The 26172-nt window shown below is 46.4% G+C and overlaps 1 protein-coding gene across 1 annotated transcript in view; it reads right to left on the minus strand.

Moving 5' to 3' along the window:
- Positions 1-210: 210 nt before the first annotated feature.
- The window catches only part of LOC121871610, a 34411-nt gene continuing 8449 nt past the window's right edge, over positions 211-26172 (minus strand). Inside the window, exons 6-7 of the mRNA XM_042374025.1 lie at positions 13850-13857; positions 211-616 (exon numbers count right to left, since the gene is read on the minus strand). Of these exons, the coding sequence (XP_042229959.1) occupies positions 211-616; positions 13850-13857 (414 nt within the window). The remainder of the gene's footprint in view (positions 617-13849; positions 13858-26172) is intronic.

Genomic DNA, 26172 nt, shown 5'->3' on the forward strand with positions numbered 1-26172 from the left:
ATCTGTCTCACGCAGACGGTCATCCTCTTCTGGGTCACCTGTCACCGGCGTGCTGTTGCCCACGCTGATGAGGTGAGCCTTGACTGTACCGTTGGTGGCGGTTTCTATCAGGACGTTACTGCCATGGATGTCGTTATGGACGAAACCGGCGTCGTGAAATTCCATTAAGGCCTCGAGGGCACGGGCAAAGGCTCGCAAGCAATTTATTGGCTAGTGGTTAAGCATATACCTGTCGAGCCCTTGGCCTGGGGTGATGTGGAGGAGGAGGGCGAAGGGAGAGTCGCTGGTCACGCCGTACACACGAGGGGCGCCTCCTGCTCCAGACAACTTCTTAAGTGTCTCGCATTCTGCCATTAACATTGCCTTGTTGTTCATGTGATCAGCTTCCTTGATGATGACGTCGTGAAAAGTGCTATTATCAAGGGCCACCTTGCCCTCGAAGACGTTGAAGGAACAACAATCGTCTACCTCAAGAACTTTGGTTACTTGAGACCAAGACACAGAGAGCAAGGGGGCCTCAACACGTTGCCTCTTGGCGCTGGAGAAACCTGGGTTATCACCAGAGGAAGCTGGCCGCTTGCCGCTGTATCCCTCGCGTGTGTAAGTCATCTTTACACTGAAAACACAACAACACCATTCTTACCAGAGACACCAACTCATTTTCTCAAATTGGCGGTGGTAAATACATAATGTGGTTGGAATATTGTAGCACTAGTGTTATAGTGAACCCACTAGTGTTGTAGTGAACACACTAGTGTTGTAGTGAACATGTAGTACCTCTGCTGTAGTGAACACACTAGTGTTGTAGTGAACACACTAGTGTTGTAGTGAACATGTAGTACCTCTGTTGTAGTGAACACACTAGTGTTGTAGTGAACACACTAGTGTTGTAGTGAACATGTAGTACCTCTGTTGTAGTGAACACACTAGTGTTGTAGTGAACACACTAGTGTTGTAGTGAACATGTAGTACCACTGTTGTAGTGAACATGTAGTACCACTGTTGTAGTGAACATGTAGTACCACTGTTGTAGTGAACATGTAGTACCACTGTTGTAGTGAACATGTAGTACCACTGTTGTAGTGAACATGTAGTACCACTGTTGTAGTGAACATGTAGTACCACTGTTGTAGTGAACATGTAGTACCACTGTTGTAGTGAACATGTAGTACCACTGTTGTAGTGAACATGTAGTACCACTGTTGTAGTGAACATGTAGTACCACTGTTGTAGTGAACATGTAGTACCACTGTTGTAGTGAACATGTAGTACCACTGTTGTAGTGAACATGTAGTACCACTGTTGTAGTGAACATGTAGTACCACTGTTGTAGTGAACATGTAGTACCACTGTTGTAGTGAACATGTAGTACCACTGTTGTAGTGAACATGTAGTACCACTGTTGTAGTGAACACGTAGTACCAGTGCTGAAGTGCACGGCTTTATACCTTCATTATGCAACATCGTATGAAACACTATGTTATAATTACTTCCGGCTAACAATTATGTATCGACTTAAAAGTAGGATGTTTTAACCATTGTTCACACACATGCAGCGTAACCAGTAATGTGTTTATCATCTGTTCACCAAAACCCCCCCAAAAAGGTCGAGAAAAATGATCAGCTGCCTTGGTCTGCTGCAATTAAGGTCAGACTTGCAACAATTCCAGTGACCTCTGCAAGATTTATTGCAGCCACAGTGAATGAGTTCATAACATGCTCTAAGTGCTTTAGGTAAGTTTGTCCACTTTGGCCTCCAACTATGATGGAAAATCTGGCCGAGTGACCATTTTGTGACCCCAGAGGTATACACTGCTGCCTTATGTGTTGTGTCGGTGGCCGGGGGATGTTTTCTGGGGTCGGTGCACCTGAGTGTCTGGCGGGCCTCACTGGCGAGAGTAGCAGCGGACGTCTTGGAATGCAATAGCATAATGAACCACTCAATTTGCTCGTAACTATCTATCATTATCCAGTGTGAGAAATTGACCAACACAAGAGTAACCTCAGGAAATACTGTCCAAATGTTCCAGGCAGTTTTCTTGACATTGACGGCAAACACTGTCCAAGTGTCGCATTCAGTTAACGCATCAAAGAAAGGTGAGGCAGAAGGTCTTTTAGGCGCCAATGGCTGAGTCAATAGTCAACACGAATCTGATAATGGTTACTGGCACCTAAAGCTGCCCATACATCACTCCATTAATATGTTGCATTTCCGATATTGCAACGACAACCACAGCTGTATCACTACTGTCCCGATTACCAGGATTTGACGGCCTTCACTGGCAGCGTGAGCGATGACTGTATGGCTCCTGGCTGGCGAGGGGATCACTGTCACATGTCTGTCCAGTAGGAACGTTTTCACCATAGTAGTGAACAGATCCTGGCTACCACCTTCAATGTTCAAAATGTTTTCTGTCAAATAGGCAGAAGAAGAAAAAAGTCACTATTCCTAAGAACTTTATCCCAATTTCTTAGAATTGTTGTTTTATCTGACGCTCTTCTTGGGATTCCTCACCGTCCCTTGAGACCGTCCCAAATAACCCTCCATTCATACTATGTTTTAACAGACTTAGGTTATTCTTATACGCCAGAATATATTTACTCATAAATAATACTAATTCATTTAAGCAAAATGATTATAAATGACTTAAAAAAATATCTGAGGTTTGTGGAAAGATTTTTTTTTAATTTAGGTCTGAAGTAATGAAGTTAGTGTGAGGAAATTAAATAAAAGGAGGAGAGAGAGAGAGAGAGAGAGAGAGAGAGAGAGAGAGAGAGAGAGAGAGAGAGAGAGAGAGAGAGAGAGAGAGAGAGATTACGTCCACCAATCAACCCTCACAACCGGGACTCTATCAAAAGCTCCCCTCCCTCTTTCCTCCCCCCACTCCTTTCCTCCCCCACTCCCCCACTCCTCCCTCCCCCCTCACAACACAAACAATAACTACGTCTCACATGACTCCTCACTAGCTCTATGCCTCGCCTCCTGCCCTCAGCCTCTCCTCCTCCTCTTGCCCCTCCTCAAGGTTTCGGCATAACTAGTCCCTCCTTCCAAACAGCCACCCCTCCCAACCACCCTCCCAACACCTCTCATCACCACTTACCCCCCAACCCCCTCCATCTCCACCTCCCCCCCACTCTTTCTTCAACCAGCACCTCCCTTCCTTCCTCTCCTCCTCCCAAAATCATCCCGCCAGCCACGCCCACGTCCTTCCCCTCCTCACCCTCCCTCTCTGTCCCCCACCCCCTTGCTTTCACCACCGCTCACGCCCACTCTTCACCTTGCCCAAACCCTTAAAGATGGCGCCATGCATTCTGCCTCAACCAGACCAACTTGAGATTTTTTTTCTCACCATAAGAGGAGGGTACCCTTGCCCTTCTCCCCTTGAGTGCCACTAAAGGGAGGAAAGGGGAGGAGATTAAACCTTGAAGTGACATATAGGTGAGTTATAAATGTATCAACATATATATATATAGTGTGTGTGTGTGTGTGTGTGTGTGTGTGTTAGGGTAATATGTGGTGGTAAGGGGGGGGGGTTGTATGAGGTAAGATATATACCGTATGTGGTGTAGCATATATGTGTGGAGTTTATATGTAGTGTAGTATATATGTAGTATAATACATATAATGGAGTAAATGCGTCTATATCTAGTTAAATATAGGTATTATTATAACATGTTGAGGTAATAACGTATCGACTAACATACTTACTGACACGCTTACTGACCTCTCTCCTATTCTTCCTCCTCCTATCTCTCTTCCTAATTCCTCCTTATCCCCCCCCCTTTCTCTCGTATCCTCCACCCTATTCCCTCCACCTTCTCATGTCTCTTTCCTATCTTCTCCTCTTTCTCTTCTCTCCTCTCTATCTGTCCCCTCTTTCTCTTTACTCTTCTTCCTATATTCTCGTTTCCTAGCTCTGCTCTCAACTCTCTTCTCTCTCTCTATCTCTCTCCTTTTCTCTTTCCCTCCCTCTCCATCTCCCCCCCTTTCTCTTTTCCTCCTTTTCTTTACCTCTCCATATATCTCCCCTCATTTATCTCCCCTCCCTCACTTCTCCCCTCCCCATCTCTCCCCTTATCTCCCATAGCCCCATTTAAACACCTGGTGCCTATCAGTCAAAAGTGTATTGATAGTTAAGGCGACGTTAAAACAACTTCCTGGGCCATATATCTTGTGTGTTTTTCTTCTATAGTGAGTTTGGTGTTTTTTTGTGTGTGTGTGTGTTTTCGAACTCACGACTACGAGCCATAAGAACTAAGACGTGTTGCCAAGTGTGTGTGTGTGTGTGTGTGTGTGTGTGTGTGTGTGTGTGTGTGTGTGTGTGTAGTTCTTCCTTCATCTGGTAACTAATGAGCCCAGCACAAGAGCCGCCCTTGTTGAGGGGTGAGAACATGGTGAAGGACTCCCGGGAGGACGAAGGAGGGGGAGGGAGGGAGGGGGTAAGTTCCTCACAAGGCAGAGAGAGGGCTTAAGGGCGCCTCTGTGACGTGGTCCTGGAGGGAGGGAGGGAGGGAGGGAGGGAGAATGCCTAGTCACTGTGGTGTGCTATGATGTCCTTGTTGCATCCGGTCGGTGTGTGACTATTACTACTACTACTACTACTACTACTATTACTACTACTACTACTACTACTTTTTTTTAATGACCTCCAGTCTCCCCCAATAGCCACACCTTCGCCGCCATTTTATTACCTTAAAATAATACATCAGTAGCTACCCTGGCAGATCTATGAGGCATTCAGCGACTGTTGCCTCATAGTCAATATGTGTGACTGTTGGCGGCTACTGCTTCTACTACTATTACTACTACCACCACTCCTCCTCTTATTACTATAATAATAACAACAACAACACTGCTGCAGTAACAACTGATATAAAGAAACATAACAACTTGAGTAACTCTATTTTGGTCTTGATATTGAGAGGACAAATATAAGTTAGGTTAGGTTAGGTTAGGTTCTCTCTCTCTCTCTCTCTCTCTCTCTCTCTCTCTCTCTCTCGCCAGCAGTAATATTCGGTGTGTCACTCATTGTAACATTTAATAGCTTCCAACGGTCTTTATTGACTCGCCTCTCTTGCCTCAAAAACATGGAGGTGGAGGGTGGAGAAAGGAGGTGGAGGAGGTGGAGAAGGAGGTGGAGGAGGTGGAGAAGGAGGTGGAGAAGGAGGTGGAGAAGGAGGTGGAGAAGGAGGTGGAGAGAAGGAGGTGGAGGAGAGAATGGAAGGTGAGGAGGAGAATGGAGGTGGAGGAGGAGGTGGAGGAGGAGAATGGAGGTGGAGGAGGAGAATGGAGGGTGGAGAGGAGAGTGGAAGTGGAGGTAAGAAATCTCTGTTGTATCCTTAACTTAATTTCTACAATATCGAGAGAAGAAAAAAAATAGATTAACAGTGAAGAATGTTAACAATTTTCTTAAGGGGCCTTCGTTAATTCGGCTCTCGTTAATTCGGCTCTCGTTAATTCGCCCTCGTTAATTCGGCCCTCGTTAATTCGGCCTCGTTAATTCGGCACTTTAATTGGCCCTCGTTAATTCGGCCCTCGTTAATTCGGCACTCGTTAACTCGGCATAAATCCCACCAATAAAATGACATCAAGCTTGGTTTTTACGTCAGAGAGGAGAGAGAGAGAGAGAGAGAGAGAATTCTGTTTAATATTATTGAGTCTTTAATGAACCTGAGACCTGAGCCTTTGATACGTAACGCTAGACTCAAGTATCACATCCCTCCTCACCCTTTATCCCTCACCACTCACCTCCCCTCTCACACCTTACCGCCTCACCTCTCCCTCACCCTTCTCACCCTCCTCTCACCTTCCTCTCACCCCTCTCACCCTCCTCTCACCTTCCTCTCATCCCTCCTCTCACCCCTCCCCTCTCACCTCCTCTCATCCCCTCCTCTCATCCCTCTCACCCTCCTCTAACCCTCCCTCTCACCCCTCTCTCACCCCTCCTCACCTCCTCCTCCTCCACCCCTCCCTTTCAACCCCCTCACCCCCTCTCACCCTCCTTTCACCCACTTCTCCCCCCCCTCACCCCTCTCTCCCCTCTCACCCCTCTCACCCCTCCCCTCCCTCTCCCCACCCCCTCCACCCATCTCCCCCCCTCTCATCCTTCTTTCCCTCCTCTCCCCCCTCTCTCCCCTCCTCTAACCCCTTCTCTCCCCCCTCTCCTCTCACCGCTCTCACCTCTCCTCCCCCCTCTCACCCCTCTCTACCCTCTCTGCACCTCTCCTCTCCCCTCTCACCCCTCTCCCCTCTTCTCACCCTCCTCTCACCCCCTCTCACCCTCCTCTCACCCCCCTCCTCCCCTCACCCCTCTTACCCTCCCCTCACCCCCTCCTGCCCTCTTACCCTCCTCCTCACCCCCCTCTCACCCCCTCTCACCCTCCTCTCACCCCTCTCCACCCCTCCTCTCACCCCTCTTACCCTCCTCTCACCCCTCTCCACCCCCTCTTTACCCTCCCTCCTCTCACCCCTCTCACCCCTCTCACCCCCTCTCACCCTCTCACCCCTCCTCCTCTCACCCCTCTTACCCTCCCTCCCTCTCACCCCTCTCACCCCTCTCACCTCCTCTCACCCCTCTTACCCCTCCTCTCACCCCCCTCTCACCCCCTCTCACCTCCCCTCTCCACCCTTCTCACCCTCCTCTCACCCCCTCTACCCTCCTCTCACCCCCCCCTCTCACCCCTCTCATCCCCCTCTCACCCCTCTCACCCCTCCTCCCTCTCCTCACCCTCCTCTCCCCTCCCCACCCCCTCTCACCCCTCTCCCCTCCTCTCATCCTCCTCTCACCCCTACATCAAAGATAAGCGTATACCAAGACAGGACACGGAAGGCAACACCAATAAAACACCTTGAATAATCGCATTAGGCAGCCCTGGTACTGACGTCACAAGGCATAAGAGTTCTAGTCCGACCAACAACAACAGACCCCTGTCAACCCACCCCCCTTCCCCTCCTACTTCAGCCTTCCTATCCTTTGTCTCCTTGGAGCACCATCCTCCCCTCCCCCCCACCACCTGTCCCACTCATTCAACCCCCCCTCACCTACTACCCCACCTCCCTACTTCTCCCTTCTACCATGTAAATAGTGCCCCAGAACTCTCTTCAAATATTCACTCCTATATCCTTTACACCCTACAAGGCCACGCTCCCCACACACCTACTCTCCCCATGCTCTCCCTTACCCTCCCACCCCTTCCATCACCTTCCCCTCCCAATGTGAACCCTCTCCCATCCCTCCCCTCCCCATATTTTTCTTCTCCCACGACCTTCTGTAATCCTTCTCCCCTCTGCTAGCTTCTCCCCCCCTTCCCACCTCTACACGGATCTCCCCTCCCCAAATCTTCTAGGTAGCAAGTTGGATGTCAAGAATATGTGGGTGGTGAGGGTGTGAGGAATGTGTGGGGTGGTGAGGTGTGTGTGTGAGGTGTGATTGTGGAATAGATGAGGGTGTATTGAATTGAGGAGTGGGGTGGGGTGTGGTGGATGGGAGGTGGTGGGGGGGATGTGGGTGGGGAGGGTGTGTGGTGGGAGGGTATGTGGAGTGGGGAGGGTATGTGGGTGGGGAGGTGTGGGTGGTGATGTGGTGGGGAGGATGGGTGGGGAGGGTGGTGGTGAGGCCAGTGGATGGAGTGGTGTGGGGTGTGTGGGTGGTTAGGGTGTATTGGTGTTGGGTGTGTGTGTGGTGTGGGTGGGTGTGTTAGTGGATGGGTGGGTGGGTGTGGGTGGATGGATGGGTGGGTGGAAGGTGTATGGGTGGTGAGGGTGTGTGTGTGTGTGTGTATGTGGGTGGCAGTTTAGGGAAGAAATAGGTGTGGAAGTAATGGAGTGGGCAGGGTGGGCAGGGAGGGAACTGGAGGGGTGGGGAAACCTCAGCTCAACGCCAAGTCCAATCAGGACCTTCGTGAGAGGCGGCTTGGCTAGAACCCCTCTCTCTCTCTCCTCTCTCTCTCTCTCTCTCTCTCTCTCTCTCTCTCTCTCTCTCTCGACCTTCCTTACCCGTCCTTGCCTCTACACATCCGTCTGTTTGTCTGTCTCATTGACTTATCGATAACTCGGCGTGTCAAGATGGCGGAAGCGTTATTTTCAGTAGGAAGCGGATCTTACAGGTAAAACGAATTAATTAACACACACACACACACAGACACGTACGTAAGGCCCCCCTGAAGGTGTAAGCAAGGTGTGGTTAGGTTAGGTTAGTCACGAAACAGGTATAGACACCTTATCAGACCGTGGCGTGAGGTGTGTGACAACCAAGGATTTATGACCCTCTCCCATTGCAACCGGACCCGGAACCTAACCTAACCTAATATGATAATTCAGATTTTGAACGATTTTTTATTTTTTTACATGAGGAGGTGCAAGATTCTGGCCACAGGGATTCGAACCCATGAGCAAGACATAGCAGCCGATCAACCATCCACAAACTCCTCTGTAATGTTAAGTGCTAAATCAGGTGTACTATAGGGTGATCGAAAAGTCCCTGTGCACCTGAAATACCTTATAACAAGGGACATCTATGTTATTAATCATCATAGGTGCACAGGGACTTTTCGATCAATACGTACTTGAGAGTGTGAGGTGTTGGTTGGCTAAGACAGACGTGTGTGTTTACATTATACATAAGATGTTGTGATTATGATGATTTTAATGATTGTGATGAGAGAAAGATTTTGTGGATTGTTATGTTATGAAATATCTTTACCTGTGCCTTTAGAAGTAATTAAATCAGTACCTGTACCTGTGTCTCTAGCTATATACGTATTTATACCTGTTTTTGTACCTGTATTTTGATGTACAACTTTCATTTGCATTATGTGTATTTGCATCTCTATAAATATACCTTGAATCTCCTCGTCACTGCTTTCTTATATCATTTAATCAGTTTATTGCCTCAGAAACAAAATCCAATTCTATAGTCAAACTCTCATATATTTTCAGTCTATTCTTTGACGTCAAGCAACATTTAGTCAGTTTCGTCACGCTTGTAAAACCCATCCTACGATCCGGCTCTCGATTTTCGTTTGTTTTTCATAGTTTTGGTACAACACTGTGTTACTTTAACCTCACTGACACAACTCAACTCTCTTTATAGCTTGATTTTCGTTTGTTTTTCATTGATCTCGGACAATGCTCTGGTTGAAGGGGGTATTGTAGGTGTTGGAGGGATGTGGTTGTAGGGGCTAGAGGGGTGATGGAGGGATGTGGTTGTAGGGGTTAGAGGGGTGATGGAGGGATGTGGTTGTAGGGGCTAGAGGGGTGATGGAGGGATGTGGTTGTAGGGGTTAGTTAGAAGAGTGATGGAGGGATGTGGTCAAAGAAGGCGGCAGGTAGGTGGTAGAAAGATGTGGTGAGAAGCAAGTCACGCGTTTGCTTGGAGGATGTGGTCGGCAGGGTCACGTGTATAGTTCAAAGGTGTGTCACTGAGAGGAGTCACGTGTGGCGTGGATGAAGACTGAGTCAGCAGGTGAGAGACAGGTGTGAGGGAAGAAGGAGGGGGAAGGGAGAGGGAAAAGAGAGAAGGAGAGGAAGATGGGGAAGGGGGAGAGGAGGGGATAGGATAGGGAGGGAAGAAGGAGGGGGAAGGGAGAGGGAAAAGAGAGAAGGAGAGGAAGATGGGGAAGGGGGAGAGGAGGGGATAGGATAGGTGAAGAAGATGGGAGGGGAAAGGAGGGGCGGGGGGGGGTAGGAGGGGGAAGGGGTGCAACGGGAGCCTCAGTTGCTAAGCCAGGTAAGGTGTCTGTCTGGTCGTGGTACCGGTGAAATATTGCACCAAGGAGCTGATAGTGCTGCTGGGGCCAGGACTTGACTCGCCTTTTGAAGATTCAAGTGAAATTATTTCTGTCTGTCTGTCTGTCTTTCTATTCATCTATCCACCTATGCATATGTCTATTATCTATCCAATTATGTATCTGTATATTCATTTATTCATCCACCCATGTCTATCTCTCCCTCCATCCATCTATCCATCCATCCATCCATCCATCCATCCATCCATCCATCCATCTCACTCAGATCCACAATATCACGGAATAACTAACAAAACTGTTCCTCCTGTCTGTTGACGTAGGTGTGAGGTGACGTAGGGATTCTCTCTCCTACCTGACTTAGTGACAGAGAGAGAGAGAGAGAGAGAGAGAGAGAGAGAGAGAGAGAGAGAGAGAGTCTATTTTACCTGTGTATTATTTCAGGTTCTGTTACAAGTCTAGGTACACACACAATTAACAGGTAGAGGTACAGGTAAAGGTATAAATAGCAATACAGGTATAAGTACAAATACGGTACGGGTACAAATATACTGTAGGTACGGGAAGAGATGACGGTACAATTAACGAATCGGTATTACACTGTTATATATATCTGTATTATTTCTCGTCTACATGAATCGCTGTTACCAAGCACCGAAGACGGACCAATCACAGTCCATAACGAAGACTTATAGGATCCAAGCCACCAATCAGAGATCAATGAAAGAGGGTACAGACCAATCACAGGCCTCGATGGAAGTTTAGGGGATTTTTAGTCCACCAGTCACAGTCCGTGTAGGAAGGACTTGGAAGAAGGCGAGAGAAGAGGGAAAGGAAGGGATAGAGAGGGATAGGAGAGTGGAAGGGGGAGACTGGATAGGGGACGAGGAGATGGATAAGAAGGGGAAGGAAAAGGAGAGGAGAGGATAAACAAGAAGGGAGATCGAGAGAAGATGAAGGATAGAGGGTGTAAAGGATGGAGAATAGGCAAGTTGGTGAAAGGGGGAGAGGGAGAAGGATGAGAAAGAGGATGAGAGCGGGAGAGCTGGAAGGAAGGAGAGGGTAGAAGGAAGGGGGGGAGTGAAGGGAAGGGGGGAAAGGTCGGAGGAAGGAGGAGTAGAAGGAAGGGGGAAGGTCGGAGGAAGGAGGTAGAAGGAGGGGAAAGGTCAGGGGGAGAATCGGAGGAAGGAAGGTAGAAGGGAGTGGAAGGATATGTAGTGAGGGAGGGGGAGGGTGAGGGAGGGAGGGTGACAGAAATGGGGGTGGAAAGGTGCGAGGAGGGGGTGGGAGGAAAGGAGGCACAAAGAGGGAGAAAGAAGAGGGCAAGGCAGGGAGGGAAAGGAGGAGGGGGGCATGAGCTTGATGAAAGGAGGAGGGGTTGCATGTGGACGGGAAGGAGGGGGAAGGAGGGAGGAAGGGAAGGGGGGGGGAAGAGGGAGGGAGGGAGCAAAAATGGCGGAGTGGAGGAAGGGGGAGGCTGTTGCTGGGAGTAAAGTTAGGGAGGAGCCGTGAGATTAGATTAAAAGCAGAAAGGAGGGAGAGGGAGGGAGGGAGGGAGGGAGGGAGGGAGGGAGGGAGGGAGGGAGATGCAGGTGTGGAGGGAGGGAGGGAGGAAGGGCCCCACAACCATCACAGAGACACCGCTGATACACACACACTAAGGGCCAGTGTTGTGTCATTTTCCCATTACAGATAAAAACACCGACCTCCGACACCGCCACTACTGCGCATTTCCGCCGGCCGCCTAAGGTTAAGTGTTGCGTCCGGCGGTACACAGTTTTGACCCAGAAGACTTAAATTAACGTCAGTAAGAGATGTAAAAAAAAAATTAAAAAAGGAATGATTTTGACTTTTAATATAAGATAGCAGAAACAGTAACTCCAAAACTAATTTCATATCAATGTTATTTTGGGTAAATGTCCACATGATGTTTAAATAACTCGAATTTTTATTAAATATATATTTTTTTTTTCGGGCACACCTGTAGTTATATTACAAGATGTTCTAAATAATGACACGTGGAGAAAATAGGTCCACAGGTGTCAGAGTTAAGCACTATTTAGCCCCTTGAGTACGATGACTTAACCCCTTCAATACGATGACTTAACCCCTTGAGTACGATCATTTAACCCCATGAGTACCATAACAAACCCTTTCAGTACTCAAAGGGGGATTAATCATCTTACTCAAAAGGTTAAATCATCTTACTCAAGGGCTTAAATCATCGTACTCAAGGGCTTAAATCATCGTACAAGGGATTAAATCATCGTACTCAAGGGCTTAAATCAATGAACTCAAGGGCTTAAATCATCGTACCCAAGGGATTAAATCATCGTACTCAAGGGGTTAAATCAATGAACTCAAGGGATTAAGAACAAGTGACAAAACCCTCCCTAAAATGTTCCTATAAAGATCCCACAGCACTGAGATTCACCAACAAAATATAAGGTATCCATTACTTTGTTACCTTCATTAACAGAAGTTTCCTGGAACCGTAGACAATAAATGCGGTCAGCACGTAAACAGAGGAACACCCCAACAGAATGCTGGGGAAGAGAAAGCTTAATATCCCACACCCACACCCACACACACCCACACCCACACACACGTATTTACCTTGACTGCCATGTCTTTCTGTTATATAGGGAGGAAACGCTGCTCTAAGAAACCATTTAATTTAGGTAGAATTTGAAGTCATTTGTCCAGGGAACTACACTTCAATGTTTATACTCCTCGTGACGCCATTAGCTACCTGAACACGTGAGATGCGTCATGTGGGATAAAATTTCCTCATTATATATTAACAAAAAGTGGAGGTTTGTTTGATGATTTGTTTTGTTGTAGTGAAGATCTGTCAGTAACGTCCTAGTTGTAAGGAATGAGGGTGGATGACAGGTATGTTTACCTTGTAGAGTGGACAATGAAGACCAGGTGAGATAAAAGTACAGGTATTCAGGCAGATTTTAGACGTCAATCACAGTGTTAAGCACAGGATCATTTCACCTGTATATGTTGCGGGTTTTTTTTGCGGAATCGGTTATTTTGCAAAATAACTTACGAACAGACAACCTAAACTAGCCTTACCTTATGGTTAGGACAACACGTAGTCCAAAGTTAAGAAAAAAGAACAGGCCCACTTAACTATGTATCAAGGTACTCGAGCCATCCTAACCTAACCTAACCTTATTCAACCATAAGGTTAGGTTAGTTTAGGTTGTCTGTTTGTAAGTTATTTTGCAAAATTACATCCTTGACCACCGAAGGGTCAAGACGTACCTGGCGCTGCTCTGGCAGCAGCCAGGTCAACTGTTAAGTTGGCCCATACCAACTCCCTCCCCTGAACCCTCCTCCCCACCGGAATATCAACAAGTTCTCGCCAGAGGTTGCTATTTCATTTAGGAAAGGAATGGAACCAGTGCTGAATAGTGGTGAACAGTGCTTAAGTCAGTGAGAACAACTCAACAGTAACAGCCGAGTCATACCCAAGCTAACCTTCACACAGTGAAGTCCCAGACTCCCAGGTACCCAGTGATAACTGCCCGTGATACCCAACAACAACCAGCGATGTGTTAATCCGTCTACGATAGGAAGGCCTGGGACCACACCTCACTCATATAAAACCATCTGTGAGGGAATTACTACACCACGTCAGGTCCCTCATAACACCATCTGTGAAGGAACTACTACACCACGTGAGGTTCCTCCTAACACCATCTGGGAGGGAGTTACTACACTACGTGTTTGCTGTTCAACACCTACATTAATCTGTATGTTCACTGTATGTTCCTTTACCTTTCTCTAATGAAGGCTTTTGTTTAACCACCAATGTATGTAATAAGTCATTTATGTCCAATGTATATTTTCAACCTTCGGAGTGCAGAACTTTTTCAATAAACCGTTAATTATTATTATTATTATTATTATTATCATTATTATTATTATTACCCACCCACACCCACCAGGATGTCGCCTTTCCTCCTCCTCCCTCTTTAATCACTGCCAATGACATAAACTCTTACCTCCGTGAGTCTAAACTTGGCCAATATAACTCATAAGATTCATTCATGCATGAGCCGGACCCCTCCCACCCACCCAGTCAACTCACCTTCCAACCTGCCATGCATTCAAATATTAGTATGACCTCAAATTTGGATCCGTTCTCCTTGTGATGATCTAACCTTGCAGTAATGACTCACAGGTGACGACAGACATTCATTAACAAGCAAGAATTACTTCCTGTGATTGGCTACAACACCACTCTAACTACTCTGTCATGATCGAACGTAATGTGCTTCATGGTAGAAGATCTTTTGGTTCTGTTGTATAATCTGATCGTCCTCACAGGCCTGCCTCAGTGACCACCAATACCAACAGTGATCTTTGGGTGCACCGCCAGGCCAATCATTACCACGAGTCAACACTGCCGTCCATAATTTGCTCTTAATTGATGGGGATAATTGTCAATAGTGTATCATTAAGAGCCGCCGTACTGTCCTACACCACCACAACACCACCTCTACCACCACTACCACTACCACTACCACCACTACCACTACCACTCCCCTCGTGTCTAGTGATAATTCTAGGGTTTGTTTCTTGGTTATCTTCTGTCAGGTGAGGTGGCAACTCCTAAAATCCACCTCCCCCGTCTATCCTTACCACCTCCTCGCCTTACCTAGTGTCGAACTTACCTCTCCTCGTCTCTCCTCACTTCTCCTCGTCTCTATCTCACCTCTCCTTGCCTCTCCTCGCCCCCGGCACTTTCAGCAGGTGTAGAAAAAATTGTATATTTCTGAGTCCAGGTAAATATTAGTGACGTCAGGGATGAGGTGTGACACAGGTACCAAATTAATGAAGCTTTCTTGGACCAGTTGGACACCTGGTCAACTTGATACAATGATCCAGCCACAGCAGACCAACCACAGCAGACCACCCACAGCAGACCACCCACAGCACACCTGGCAGTGGAGGTGATGGACCAGCAAAGATCCTTCACAGCTCGTCCTGGGATCCTTCTGGGAGTCCTTTGACGCTCACCCAGCTCCAGTCGACCTTGTATCCGAAGGAAGGGACGCAGGAGGAGGAGAGGGGTATCCCCAGGGGACGCCACCAGACTTACTTTACGGTCACTCATGAGTTGCCTTAGCACCCCTCACCACTCACACCTCACCATTGAACCCTTACCACTCACTGCACACACCTCACCACTTACCCTTCACCCCACTCACCACACACTCCTCAACCCTCACCCCACTCACTCTTCGTTCCTCACACCTCACCCACACCACTCACACCACTCTACTGGGCCAATAACCACAACACAAACTCCTGAATACGATATATAGTAATTAGCCATTGCAAGAGTACGTTAGCAGAGTGCCATTGAGTACAGACACGATCACCTCCTGAGTACAAACATCAAAGCAATTAGGAGATTATTACTATACGTGTTGAATTAGACGACAAATTACTCTTAACACCTTTGGAAGTTCCTCCGCCCCTTGGCCTTTGTAACGCACCATGGGACAGGTGTGTATGGCCTCACCTGGACATCGTGGCACTGTGAATATCAGGGACGGTAAATTTGGCACCTTTGATTTCTTTTAACCCCTGACGTCATTACCCTACATCTGACCTTCCTGATGTCATAAACTGCTCTTGTTAATATCACAGGTGAGGTTAATTATGGACTGCAGGTGACGTAGTAATTTCATTTTGGGGGGCTTACCTTTGAAAGATGTTTCTGTCTATCTGTCTTTCACTTATTATCTAAAACTATGGTTGATGACGAAGCAATTTAATTTTTGTTTACGTATTAAAGATGTGTCTGTCTGTCTGTTTGTCTCTTAGTATCTATATTTTTCATCTTCTAACCATTGAAACTCGTATTACTACACACTTAACCACACCTAAGCTAACCTAACCTAACCTAACCTAACCTAACCTAACCTAACCTAACGCCACAAGCCCCCACTGTTATTCCCCAGAGCTCTTGGTGACGTCAGATCCATCACCTTCAAGATTGATTTTGTTCTATCCTTCCTTCACACCGTGTTGAAGCTTACTGTACAGAGGCTGACACTTACTAAGCTGGCACCTAGGCTAACAGTGATTATGGGACGCGTAGAGCTGACAGTTACCACGTTGAGATAATGCTGGGGATGTCTCTTTGATACTAAGCTGTCAGGGTTACGTCTAGAGCTGACAGTTATGTGGCGGTTGTACCTAATTATTTCTAAGCTGACACACACACACACATATGCTGACAGTTATTACAGGGGTAAACCTCTTTCCTCCTCATACACTTTACAGTAATCCACGAACATCAGTATGACCACCAGCCTACACCACCAGCCTACACCACCAGCCTACACCACCAGCAGCCTACACCACCAGCCTACACCACCAGCCTATACCACCACACCTACACCACCAGCCTACACCACCAGCCTACACCACCACACCTACACCACCAGCCTACACCACCACACCTACACCACCAGCCTACACCACCACACCTACACCACCAGCCTACACCACCAGCCTACACCACCAGCCTGCCACCACACCACACCACCAGCCCTACACCACCAGCCTACCACCAGCCTACACCACCAGCCCACCACCACCACCTACACCACCAGCCTACCACCAGCCTACACCAGCACCACCAGCCCTACCACCACCACCAGCAGACAGGTGCCTGTTGGTTATACCTAAAAGTCACAAGGAGTCCCCAGACTTGCAGGGGAGGTGTGTGTTGAGATGGTGCTACTATGTGTGCTATATTCCATACAGGTGGAGCAGTCTGATGTGTTAAGGGATAGTGTAGAAGGAATGACCGAGGTAAGGTGGTCAGAATTGTTATGCAATAAGTAGGTGGATGACACGCCATCAATGTAAGAGTCTGGGGCCCATCTGGGTAAACATCACATTTTCGTTCTTCTGAGGAAGGCCAATTCATGTATATGTTTTTACCAGTATGTTTTATATGAATAAATCAATTAAGAGATGTTATGGTTTCACCTTCTTCCCCTTATCGATCTGGTCAAGGAAAACCTAGCCCAATGCCCAGTCCACTCTGCACGCTACCCAACGAGCTACATACTGTCCAGAGGGGTCTGGTGGCAGCGACCCTAAATTAAGATTAGAGTTAAGTATTTACCCCATTATTAACGACCCAAAATCTGGCAGTGAAGTTGTCAAATCTCCAGTTTCCGTCTCCACCTCCTCCGCGGACTCAAGTCCCTCAGGTTCTCGCACCTGAGCTCCTCAGTGTTTACACAACATTCATACTTCCAAGCTCACCTATGCCTCCCCCACCTGGTCTTCCCTAAATGCCACACAACGTAAACACCTAGAAAAAGTGCAAAAGAGGGCATGCAAGATTATTCTCTCCTTCCTACTCCACATATCAAGAAGCGCTCAACACTGACCCTTTCGACTCTCATTGACCATCACCACGACCTCATCTGCAAATTTGGTAAGAAGTTTACACCATCTCGACACCGGCTCACTACCACCTGAGATCCCTAGCCCGAGAATTGCTGTTCGACACCACAACCGCATCCAGCCCATACGTGCATGAACTGATCGCTATAAGAACAGCCCAGTCCCAACCATTGTAAAAAATAATAACTTGTAATAAACCAGTGTATTCACCCAGTAAACACTACTCCTTGCACTGTCACTATGTTGAAATGAACTGTAGTTTGAGCTTTTCCCCATCTAGTTATTATATGTCTTATTTGTATCACTTATGTTACTTGTATATTATTTGTAATTCGAAACCCATTCCCCAAATATGTAACTGTATATTTTCAACCTTCTGGCTGCCAAGCTCTTTCAATAAACCGTTAATTATTATTATTATTATTATTATTAGCCTACACCACCAGCCTACACCACCACCACCCTACACCACCACCCTACACCACCAGCCTACACCACCACCCTACACCACCCAACACCCACACCACTACTCACACTATCACCCTACACCACCAACCTTTACACCACCACACCACCCTACACCACCAACACCCTACACCACCACCCTACACCACCAACACCCACCATTATTCACAACGTTACCCAACACCCGTCCAAACAACGCCATTTACACCCACCATAACAACCCATTCAGTAATTTTGCATTAACTATCTGGGTTATTGGGTTAGGCAGTACACCACAGTCCTATAACATTAACGACCACACAAGAGGAACCTGTAGAAATGAGAGGTCGTGGGTCGTGTTCCCCCCTCATATAGCACAGCGACAAGTACCCAACATTATACAGGGTGACTTTGATAGTACAGAGACGATGGTTGTATCTGTCGAGGACAGTTATATTGTATATATTTAGAGATGAATGAGCTAATGACGTTCTTCAGGGAGAGGGAGGGAGGAAGAGGAGGAGGAAGGAGGGAGGAAAAGGGGGCGGGAGGAGGAGGGAAGGAGGGAGGAGGGAGGAGGGTAATCTGAGACACTTAGGGTGAGGTGTTGATGAGGAGGTGTACTGAGGACGTTAGGGGAAGGAGGGGAGGTTAGGGGGAGGAGGAGGGTTGGGGTGAATCAGACAGGATGGAGGGGTGGAGGGGTAGGTTGGGGAAAGGGACTGATCATTATGGTTTGGAAGGTGAGAGGAGGAAGAGGAGGAGGAAGATGAGGAGGAGGAGGAGGAGGAGGAAGGAGGGAAGGGAAGGAGGAGGAGGAGGAGGAGGAGGAAGACCAAGGATGATCATTTGCGTCTGATAATGTTGTAGGAGCACTTGATTGGTCTTCCTTCCTTCCGTTTCTGATGTCAATTGGTTGGTAGGTGGGCGTGGCTGATGAGTGGGCGTGGCTTGATGAGTGGGCGTGGTCAGTGAGCGTGGCTGATGAGTGGGCGGCTGTACACGTAGGGTAGTAAATTCACCTATAATTGGCACCAGCAGATAATACCTGCAGGAAGGGGGATAAAGGGAGGTATAAAGAGGAAGGAGGGGTATAAAGAGAAGGGGGAAGAAGGGAGAGGATAAAGAGGAGGGGGCGATGGAGAAGATCAGTGACAAGGCAACAGCCAGACAAATGAAAAACAACAGCAAGAAAGAGTAAGAGAGCGAGAGGAAGAAGAAGAAGAAGGAAGAAGGAGGACGAAGAGGAGGAGGAGAGGAGAACGAAGAGGGTAGGGAACCACCAGCAATAAGAACCAGAACAACAGAGAGAGAGAGAGAGAGAGAGAGAGAGAGAGAGAGAGAGAGAGAGAGAGATAATGCCTTCAAAGACACACACACACACACTCTTGCCTCTGAGTTTGTTAACACGCCAGCTCTCAAGGAGGGAGGTCATGTGCAGAGGAGGAGGAGGAGGAAGGGAGAAGGGGAAAGGAGGAAGGAAGGAGGGGAGGGGACGGAAGGAAGAGAGGGGGAAAGGGGACGGAAAATGGGAGGAAGAGGAGGAGGGGAAGGGAAGGGAGGGAAGGACGGTAAGGAGGGCGAAGGGAAGGAGGAAAGAGACGGTGAGAGGAGTAAGGGAGACGGTAAGGAGGAGGAGGAGTAGGAGGAAGAGACGGGAAGAGGAGGATAAGAGAAAGAGGGAGGGGGACGGGTGATGAAGAGGGAGGAAGGCGCGAGTAGAAGGAAAGCCCATGAAGAAAAATGAGAACGGTGTGAAGGACAAACTTAACCAAAACTAATTTGTTGGCATTAGATGAGACGTCACCAAGAGCCCTGAGGCCAGTTGACACAAGAGATAACAGCGAGTGTGGTGATTGATGGGCCAACGACCCCACCTGGTTTACTGGGTCATTTGAGGTATAACTAACTTTAGAACGGAATTATACAGTATAGAACAGTCAACAACAAGCAGTGAGAGGTCAGTGTCGCAGAGGATATAGTGTACACCCCCTAGATGGAGTTGTTTACATAAGGCACTGAACCATGGCACCAGGTAAGATAGGTATAATTAATGATTGCTTTACACATGATAGGGATTTAATATGTGGTTAGGAAACATTAAATCAAGACATTATTAACAATAGGAAAGGGACTATCTTATTACGAAGCTCAGTACTGTTCTGGAGTCCACAGTTCGGGCAGGTAGTGTAGTGGATGTGATCGTGAACTGTTAATAACACACATGTGTGAAAGACGTTATGTTTGCGTCACCCGTGTTAATAAAAGTTCTTTTTTACTTTTTTTTATGAGATATTTTAATTTTGATTATATTATGTTACTTTTTAAATCTGATGTTACTTTTTATAATATATTGTTACCTTCTATTGCATATTATTACTTTTTATTATCTAGTTTAACAAAAGTCATGTATTTTTTGCTTTTATATTCTGTCTTATTCCTGGTAAAAGGTGTAACTTTATTGTCCACTTGTACGGCAGTGATGTCATGGAAGCCCACAAACACAGTCTGTCCTCCCGCCTGACAACACAACAACAGTCAGTCACTCAGACCAAGAGATGACCAGAGGAGGTAATGATGTAAGTATTAAAACGGTGGTGGAGGGGAGAGAGGAAGGGGAGGGAGAGATGGAGAAGGGGAAAAGTAGAGATAGAGAAGGAGGGGTGGGAGAGATGGAAAAGAGGAGAAGGGATATGGGAAGGGGAGAGATGGAGAGGGGGAAAGTAGAGATAGAGAAGGAGGTGGGAGAGATGGAAAAGAGGAGCAGGATATGGGAAGGGGGGGGGGAGAGATGGGGAGGAGGACGGGGAAAATGGAGAAGGGGAAGAAGGAAAGATGGAGAAGGAGAGATGGAGTGGGAGCAGGGAGATGGGGAGAGGGAGATGGGAGCAGGAGATGGGAGATGGGGAGGAGGAGAGAGAGAGACGGTGGGGGGGGGGCAGGGTGGTTGGAGGTAAACACCAAATTTGGGCCAAATAAGTCGAAATTAAGAATGGTCACAATAGGTAGTAGGCAGCTACCAAACAGGGAGGTACTACCGCCTGGGAAGATATTGGAAGCATAATGTGTTGTCTAATGGTAGACCCTGCTGCCATATGTGACCAAGTCCCAGGTTGATGATCTGACTTTCTGTCTCATTTATACACACAATTGCAGGGTCTCAATTGTTTCTCTTACTAACAACACAACATACATATGTATAGTATATAACTTCACTGTTTATTTATTTTTCGATTTTATATTTATTTATGGTTTGTATTTTTATTATTTTATTTTTATTTTTATTAATTTTATTAATAATAATAATAATAATAATAATAATAATAATAATAATAATAATAATAATAATAATAATAATAATAATAATAGATATTATTATTATTATTATTATTATTATTATATTATTATTTATTATTATATTCCCAGGCCTGATGTGGGTCATTACCTGTGCCTGGATGGACTAATCCTATAAAAAAAAAAATATATATATATATATATATATCTCCTCCCTTTGACAATCCCCGATCACCTGAAGAATCTCCACCCCAGCTTATTACACACAAGGCTTAACCACCCTAACGATCACCTAACCTAACCTAACCTAACCTAACCTAACCACCCTAACGATCACCTAACCTAACCTAACCTAACCAAACCACCCTAACGATCACCTAACCTAACCTAACCTAACCTAAACCTAACCTAACCTAATCTGATCCCTGCCAAATAACTGTAGGTTAGGTTAAGTTTGGTATAGTTAGGTTTGGTTAGGTATAGTTAGGTCAGGTTAGAGTTGGTTATCTCTACATGAAGTAAAGCTGGGGTGGTGATTCTTCGGGTGATCCGATATTTCCTTTTAGATAAACATTTGCAGACGAACACCAACGTGAGCCGGAGGATGTGTCACCTGCGACCAATGTTGTGTTGAAGGCTGTAAATACCTCACTATCCTGGAGAAGGGTGCAGGATAGTTCTAATCTGATACATGCTATAAGGCCGATGATCCCCTTCTAATAATTCTAGAATATAACCCTAAACATCTCTTTCTGAGTGTTGGCGGTGTTGCTGTGAGTGTTGGAGCTATGCACACAGAGGCGGTGGGGTGAGGGGGCTGAGGGAAGGTCCGTCAGGTGTGCATCAGTGAAGGCGGTCATTAGATGCAGTTATTATTCCACATAGGTGACTGTTCCTTAATCGTTCTCTCGTCTTTCTTCACACGATATCCGGCCCTCTTACCCACCAAATTTGGGTACGGCGGAGTGACGTTTATCAGGTCTTACAGAATATGAAATGGCCGTCAAAAGCCAAGGATGAGACGGTGTATGCCACAACGCAACACAGAGATAAACCACATTGACGTCAAGGATCAATTGGTATGATTATCCCTATTGGTTCTTGACCTCTATGGCGTGAGTGGTTAGTTGTGGTGTAGGTGGTGAGGACGACAGACACGGATGATGGGGATAATTTAGCTGACTGATGGGTCTTGGGTGATGATCGTGTATTTCTTCCTGCTGGTCCGTGAGACTGTGGACACGCACGCACGCACGCACGCGATAAAGAATAAATCGAACTTCCTGTTATGTGATCACAGGTAACCAAGAGCCAGCGGTCTCTCGGTTACTTTGGCTTGGGGGAATTACTGGTGTTTCCGGGGACGTTTAGCTGGGGGTAGTTTAGGTCCCTCAGAAAACTCACTATGTCGCTGGTACAGTTGGTAACCAATGCCTGATGCCTGACAGCCTCCGGTCAGCGTGATAAGGAGGAGAAGGGGAGGAGAAAGAGCACAAAGTAATGGAAGAACAATAGTGAACAGGAGAAGGAAGGGGGTAAGAAATAAAGTGAAGCATGTAAGAGAAACTAACGAAGTGAGAATCTGTCCACGAGTTGAGACGATGAGAGCGAAAACGAAGCACAGTTAACACACGACCCAGAGTAAATCCACGTGACCACTTAACTTCCACTAATAACGAGAGTAAACAAGAAACTCAAACCAGGTCATTATAACACACACAAATATCCTAAACGAGAAAGAGGGCGCGAAAAAAAAACATAAAATATCTTCGCCCGAGACGTAATATGATCTATCCCCCGACCTGCTCATCATTATGTGAAATGGTGAACCAAAAGGAGGAGGCATTACCCAGGGGCGCTGCGGGGCGGGCCTAGGTTACCCGGGGCCTGGACGTAATGTACTCCTTATTGAAGACGTCCCCACACACACACACACACTTCCTTCTTCTGTTCACAATCAGCAGACATTCACTAGGACACGGAGGGCGCCGCTCGTTAACCCGACAGATCAAACATAATTTGGTCATTTGCCGTCGCTAAAGAGAAAATTGGATCAAGAAGATTGGCCAATTGAGGGTTATATATTCATCGTCTCAACTCTGTCAGGACTATGAAATATTTCTTAGGAGAGGCCCTCAAGATGGCACCCACTACGACCTGTAATGTAAGGCTTCTCCTCTTATTGGCCTGACGGAGGCTCCAAGGCAGGGTTGTTACCAGGGCTGTTGTGTCATAATAGACTGATCCTCCACCTCCTCATCCTCATCAAGAACCAAAATTCAGATTTTCTTGGTAAATATCATCATGTGTTTTATCGCCAGCGTCTAGACAGTGATTGAGAGAAGACCCCCTCCAGCCCAGCCCCGCCCCGCCCCGCCCCGCCCCGCCCCCATTTGTAACTCCATTTACCATTTATGTCTCACATTTTGTTCCCAATAAAAAAGAAAAGAAAAAATGGATCATTTCTCTACGGTTGTGGGTTCCCTGCTTGATCACATGACTCAGATTGAAGATAGTTTTGTAATTAAGAAAGATATTGTAACCTAACTTATCCTAATATAACCAAACCGATATATTAGGGTTCTTGATAATCATGATACCGTTTATTCTTGTATTTTTTGCTAATAATCTGTAACGTTAAATTAATTTTGCCAAAATTGACTAAAATTCCATCATGTGAACTTTTTCTTATTAAAATTTCTATAGCTAAGGAAGTTTCTTTAATATAACTGTCATGAAATTATTATTATTATTATTATTATTATTATTATTATTATTATTATTATTATTATTATTATTATTATTATTATTGCCATCAACCGAATCTCGAGAATTTGAACTTTGTAATCAATAGCTCAAACAATTCTAAGACACTTATTCTACGTTTCCCTCGCAAACGACCTATGTTATTATTATTATTTATTATTATTATTATCATTATTGCTAGTGTCTACATTACTACAATAATACCTTTAATCTCATTCAGTCATTTACATGTATGTCCCACATTTAAACTCATTCGTGAAACTTTTTATTTAGGACCATTTTCTCTGGTGCGATAGTAAAAGAAAACAAAACTCTTACATGGGAAGACTCCTTTATTTGTTTATTATGGTTGTAGGATAAACCAATAATTTTACTTTAGTGTGCTTTATTTATTTATTTTTATCCTCTTCGCCACTGATCGGTCTGGTAGCCACTTGGGAGGTTTGTCACGTCTCAGTTGGCACTGTGGGCATGTATTGGCTCTGTTACGCAGGGAGGGTGCTAAGACCAAGAGAAGACCTGACATAAATTATTAGTTTATTCTATATATATATATATATATATATATATATATATATATATATATATATATATATATATATATATATATATATATATATATATATATATATATATATATATATATATATATATATATATATATATATATATCCCTAAACAGACTCCCCCACACATATATACACCCCCTACACACATATATACACCCCACAGCACACATACAGTACCACACACATACATACGACTTTACTCTCACTCAGAATCGAGTATGACGATCATCCAGCTGTGATACAATGATATGAGTTATTAAGGATGTCACCTTCGTTGGTGAGTTCTGAGGTGACTCGAGAGGCCGATACGGGACCGGCAGGGTCGTCCACAGATGTTGCACGTGTAGAGGGCTACTTCTAGTGCGGGAGGGACGACGGCAGCGTCTTTTCTGCGTTGGCGTTTATCTGCCTCGGTATGCAGTCGGGCTAACTCGAATGTATTGACACCTTCTCGAGTGGTGCTCCTCCAGGTTTGTCTTAAGACTATCCTAATACCTTTTCAGTTGCCCGCCAGCGTTACGTTTACTACTCGTTAGGTGACTGTAAAGAAGCTGCTTTGGCAGTCTACTGTCGTCTATGCGGGTAACATGGCCAGTCCAACGTAGTTGTTCATGGATAATGGTAGCCTCGATGCTCCTACAGTTGGTGTCAGCGAGAATACTGGCATTTGTTCTCTTGTCTTCCCAACGTAGACTACGTTGGTGAAAGTTTTCAAGTGCCTAGAGGTGCCTCCTGTATGTGGCCCATGTCTCACTGCCATATAGCAGGGTGGGGAGGACCACTGCTTGATATACGTGCAACTTTGTAGATAATTTCAGCTCTCTACAGCTGAAGACCCGGGTACGGAGCCCCCCCCCTCCACCCACAAACATACATACAACCCCCCAAACACATACACCCCTCTCATACATATACACCCCACACACATACACATAATCCCCATACATACACAAATAACCCCCACACACATACCCCCACACACACATATACACCCTCACATAAACCCCCATACACAAACACACCCACACAACCCCCCCACACACTAAACACCCCACTTTCAAACACCCCCCACACACAAGCTTACCCCACACGCACAAACACCCCTACACACAAACACCCCAACACACTAAAACACCCCACACACAAACACCCCCACACACACTAAACACCCCCCACACACAAGCTTACCCCCACACACGCACAAACACCCTACACTTCATTACCCCCCCACACGCACAAAACACCCCCACGCACAAACACCCCCACACACAAACACCCCCACACGCACAAAACACCCCCACTACCCCTACACCCAGAACAACCACCTTCACCACTGCCACCAGGGCTAAACACTCACCTTGTTGACCAACTTTACGCTCAGAGAACAACAAGTGAGACTCCAGCTGCTGCTCCCGACAACAGCCGCCACAGATAAACAAACAAACATGGTATTGACAACTTTTATTCACTGTCCTGCCAAGTTCCGGTTACGAGTGTGTGTGTGTGTGTGTGTGTGTGTGTGTGTGTGTGTGTCAACGTGAGTATTATGTTTCATGCTAGGAGTCACATGACACATTATGACACTCGGTGCTAGGTGACACACACACACACACACACACACACACACACACACACACACACACGTCTATCTGGTCACGAGGAAAAGAATTATTACCTCCATTAAATGTTTATACTGTGTGAATGATGTCAACAACCCCTACCCCTCTCTTCTCTCCCTCACCCCCCCTCCCCTTCTCCCTCACCCACCTACACCCTCACCCCCCCTCCCTCACCCACCTACACCCTCACCCCCACCCCTCCCTCACACACCTACCACCACCCTCTCCTCCACTTACGTCTGGTGATAGGTCAAGCTCCATAAGTTCTATTTCTGAGACACTAG

This window comes from Homarus americanus, unplaced genomic scaffold, assembly GCF_018991925.1.
Source record: "Homarus americanus isolate GMGI-L3 unplaced genomic scaffold, GMGI_Hamer_2.0 scaffold46130, whole genome shotgun sequence".
Classification (NCBI taxonomy): Eukaryota; Metazoa; Arthropoda; class Malacostraca; order Decapoda; family Nephropidae; genus Homarus; species Homarus americanus.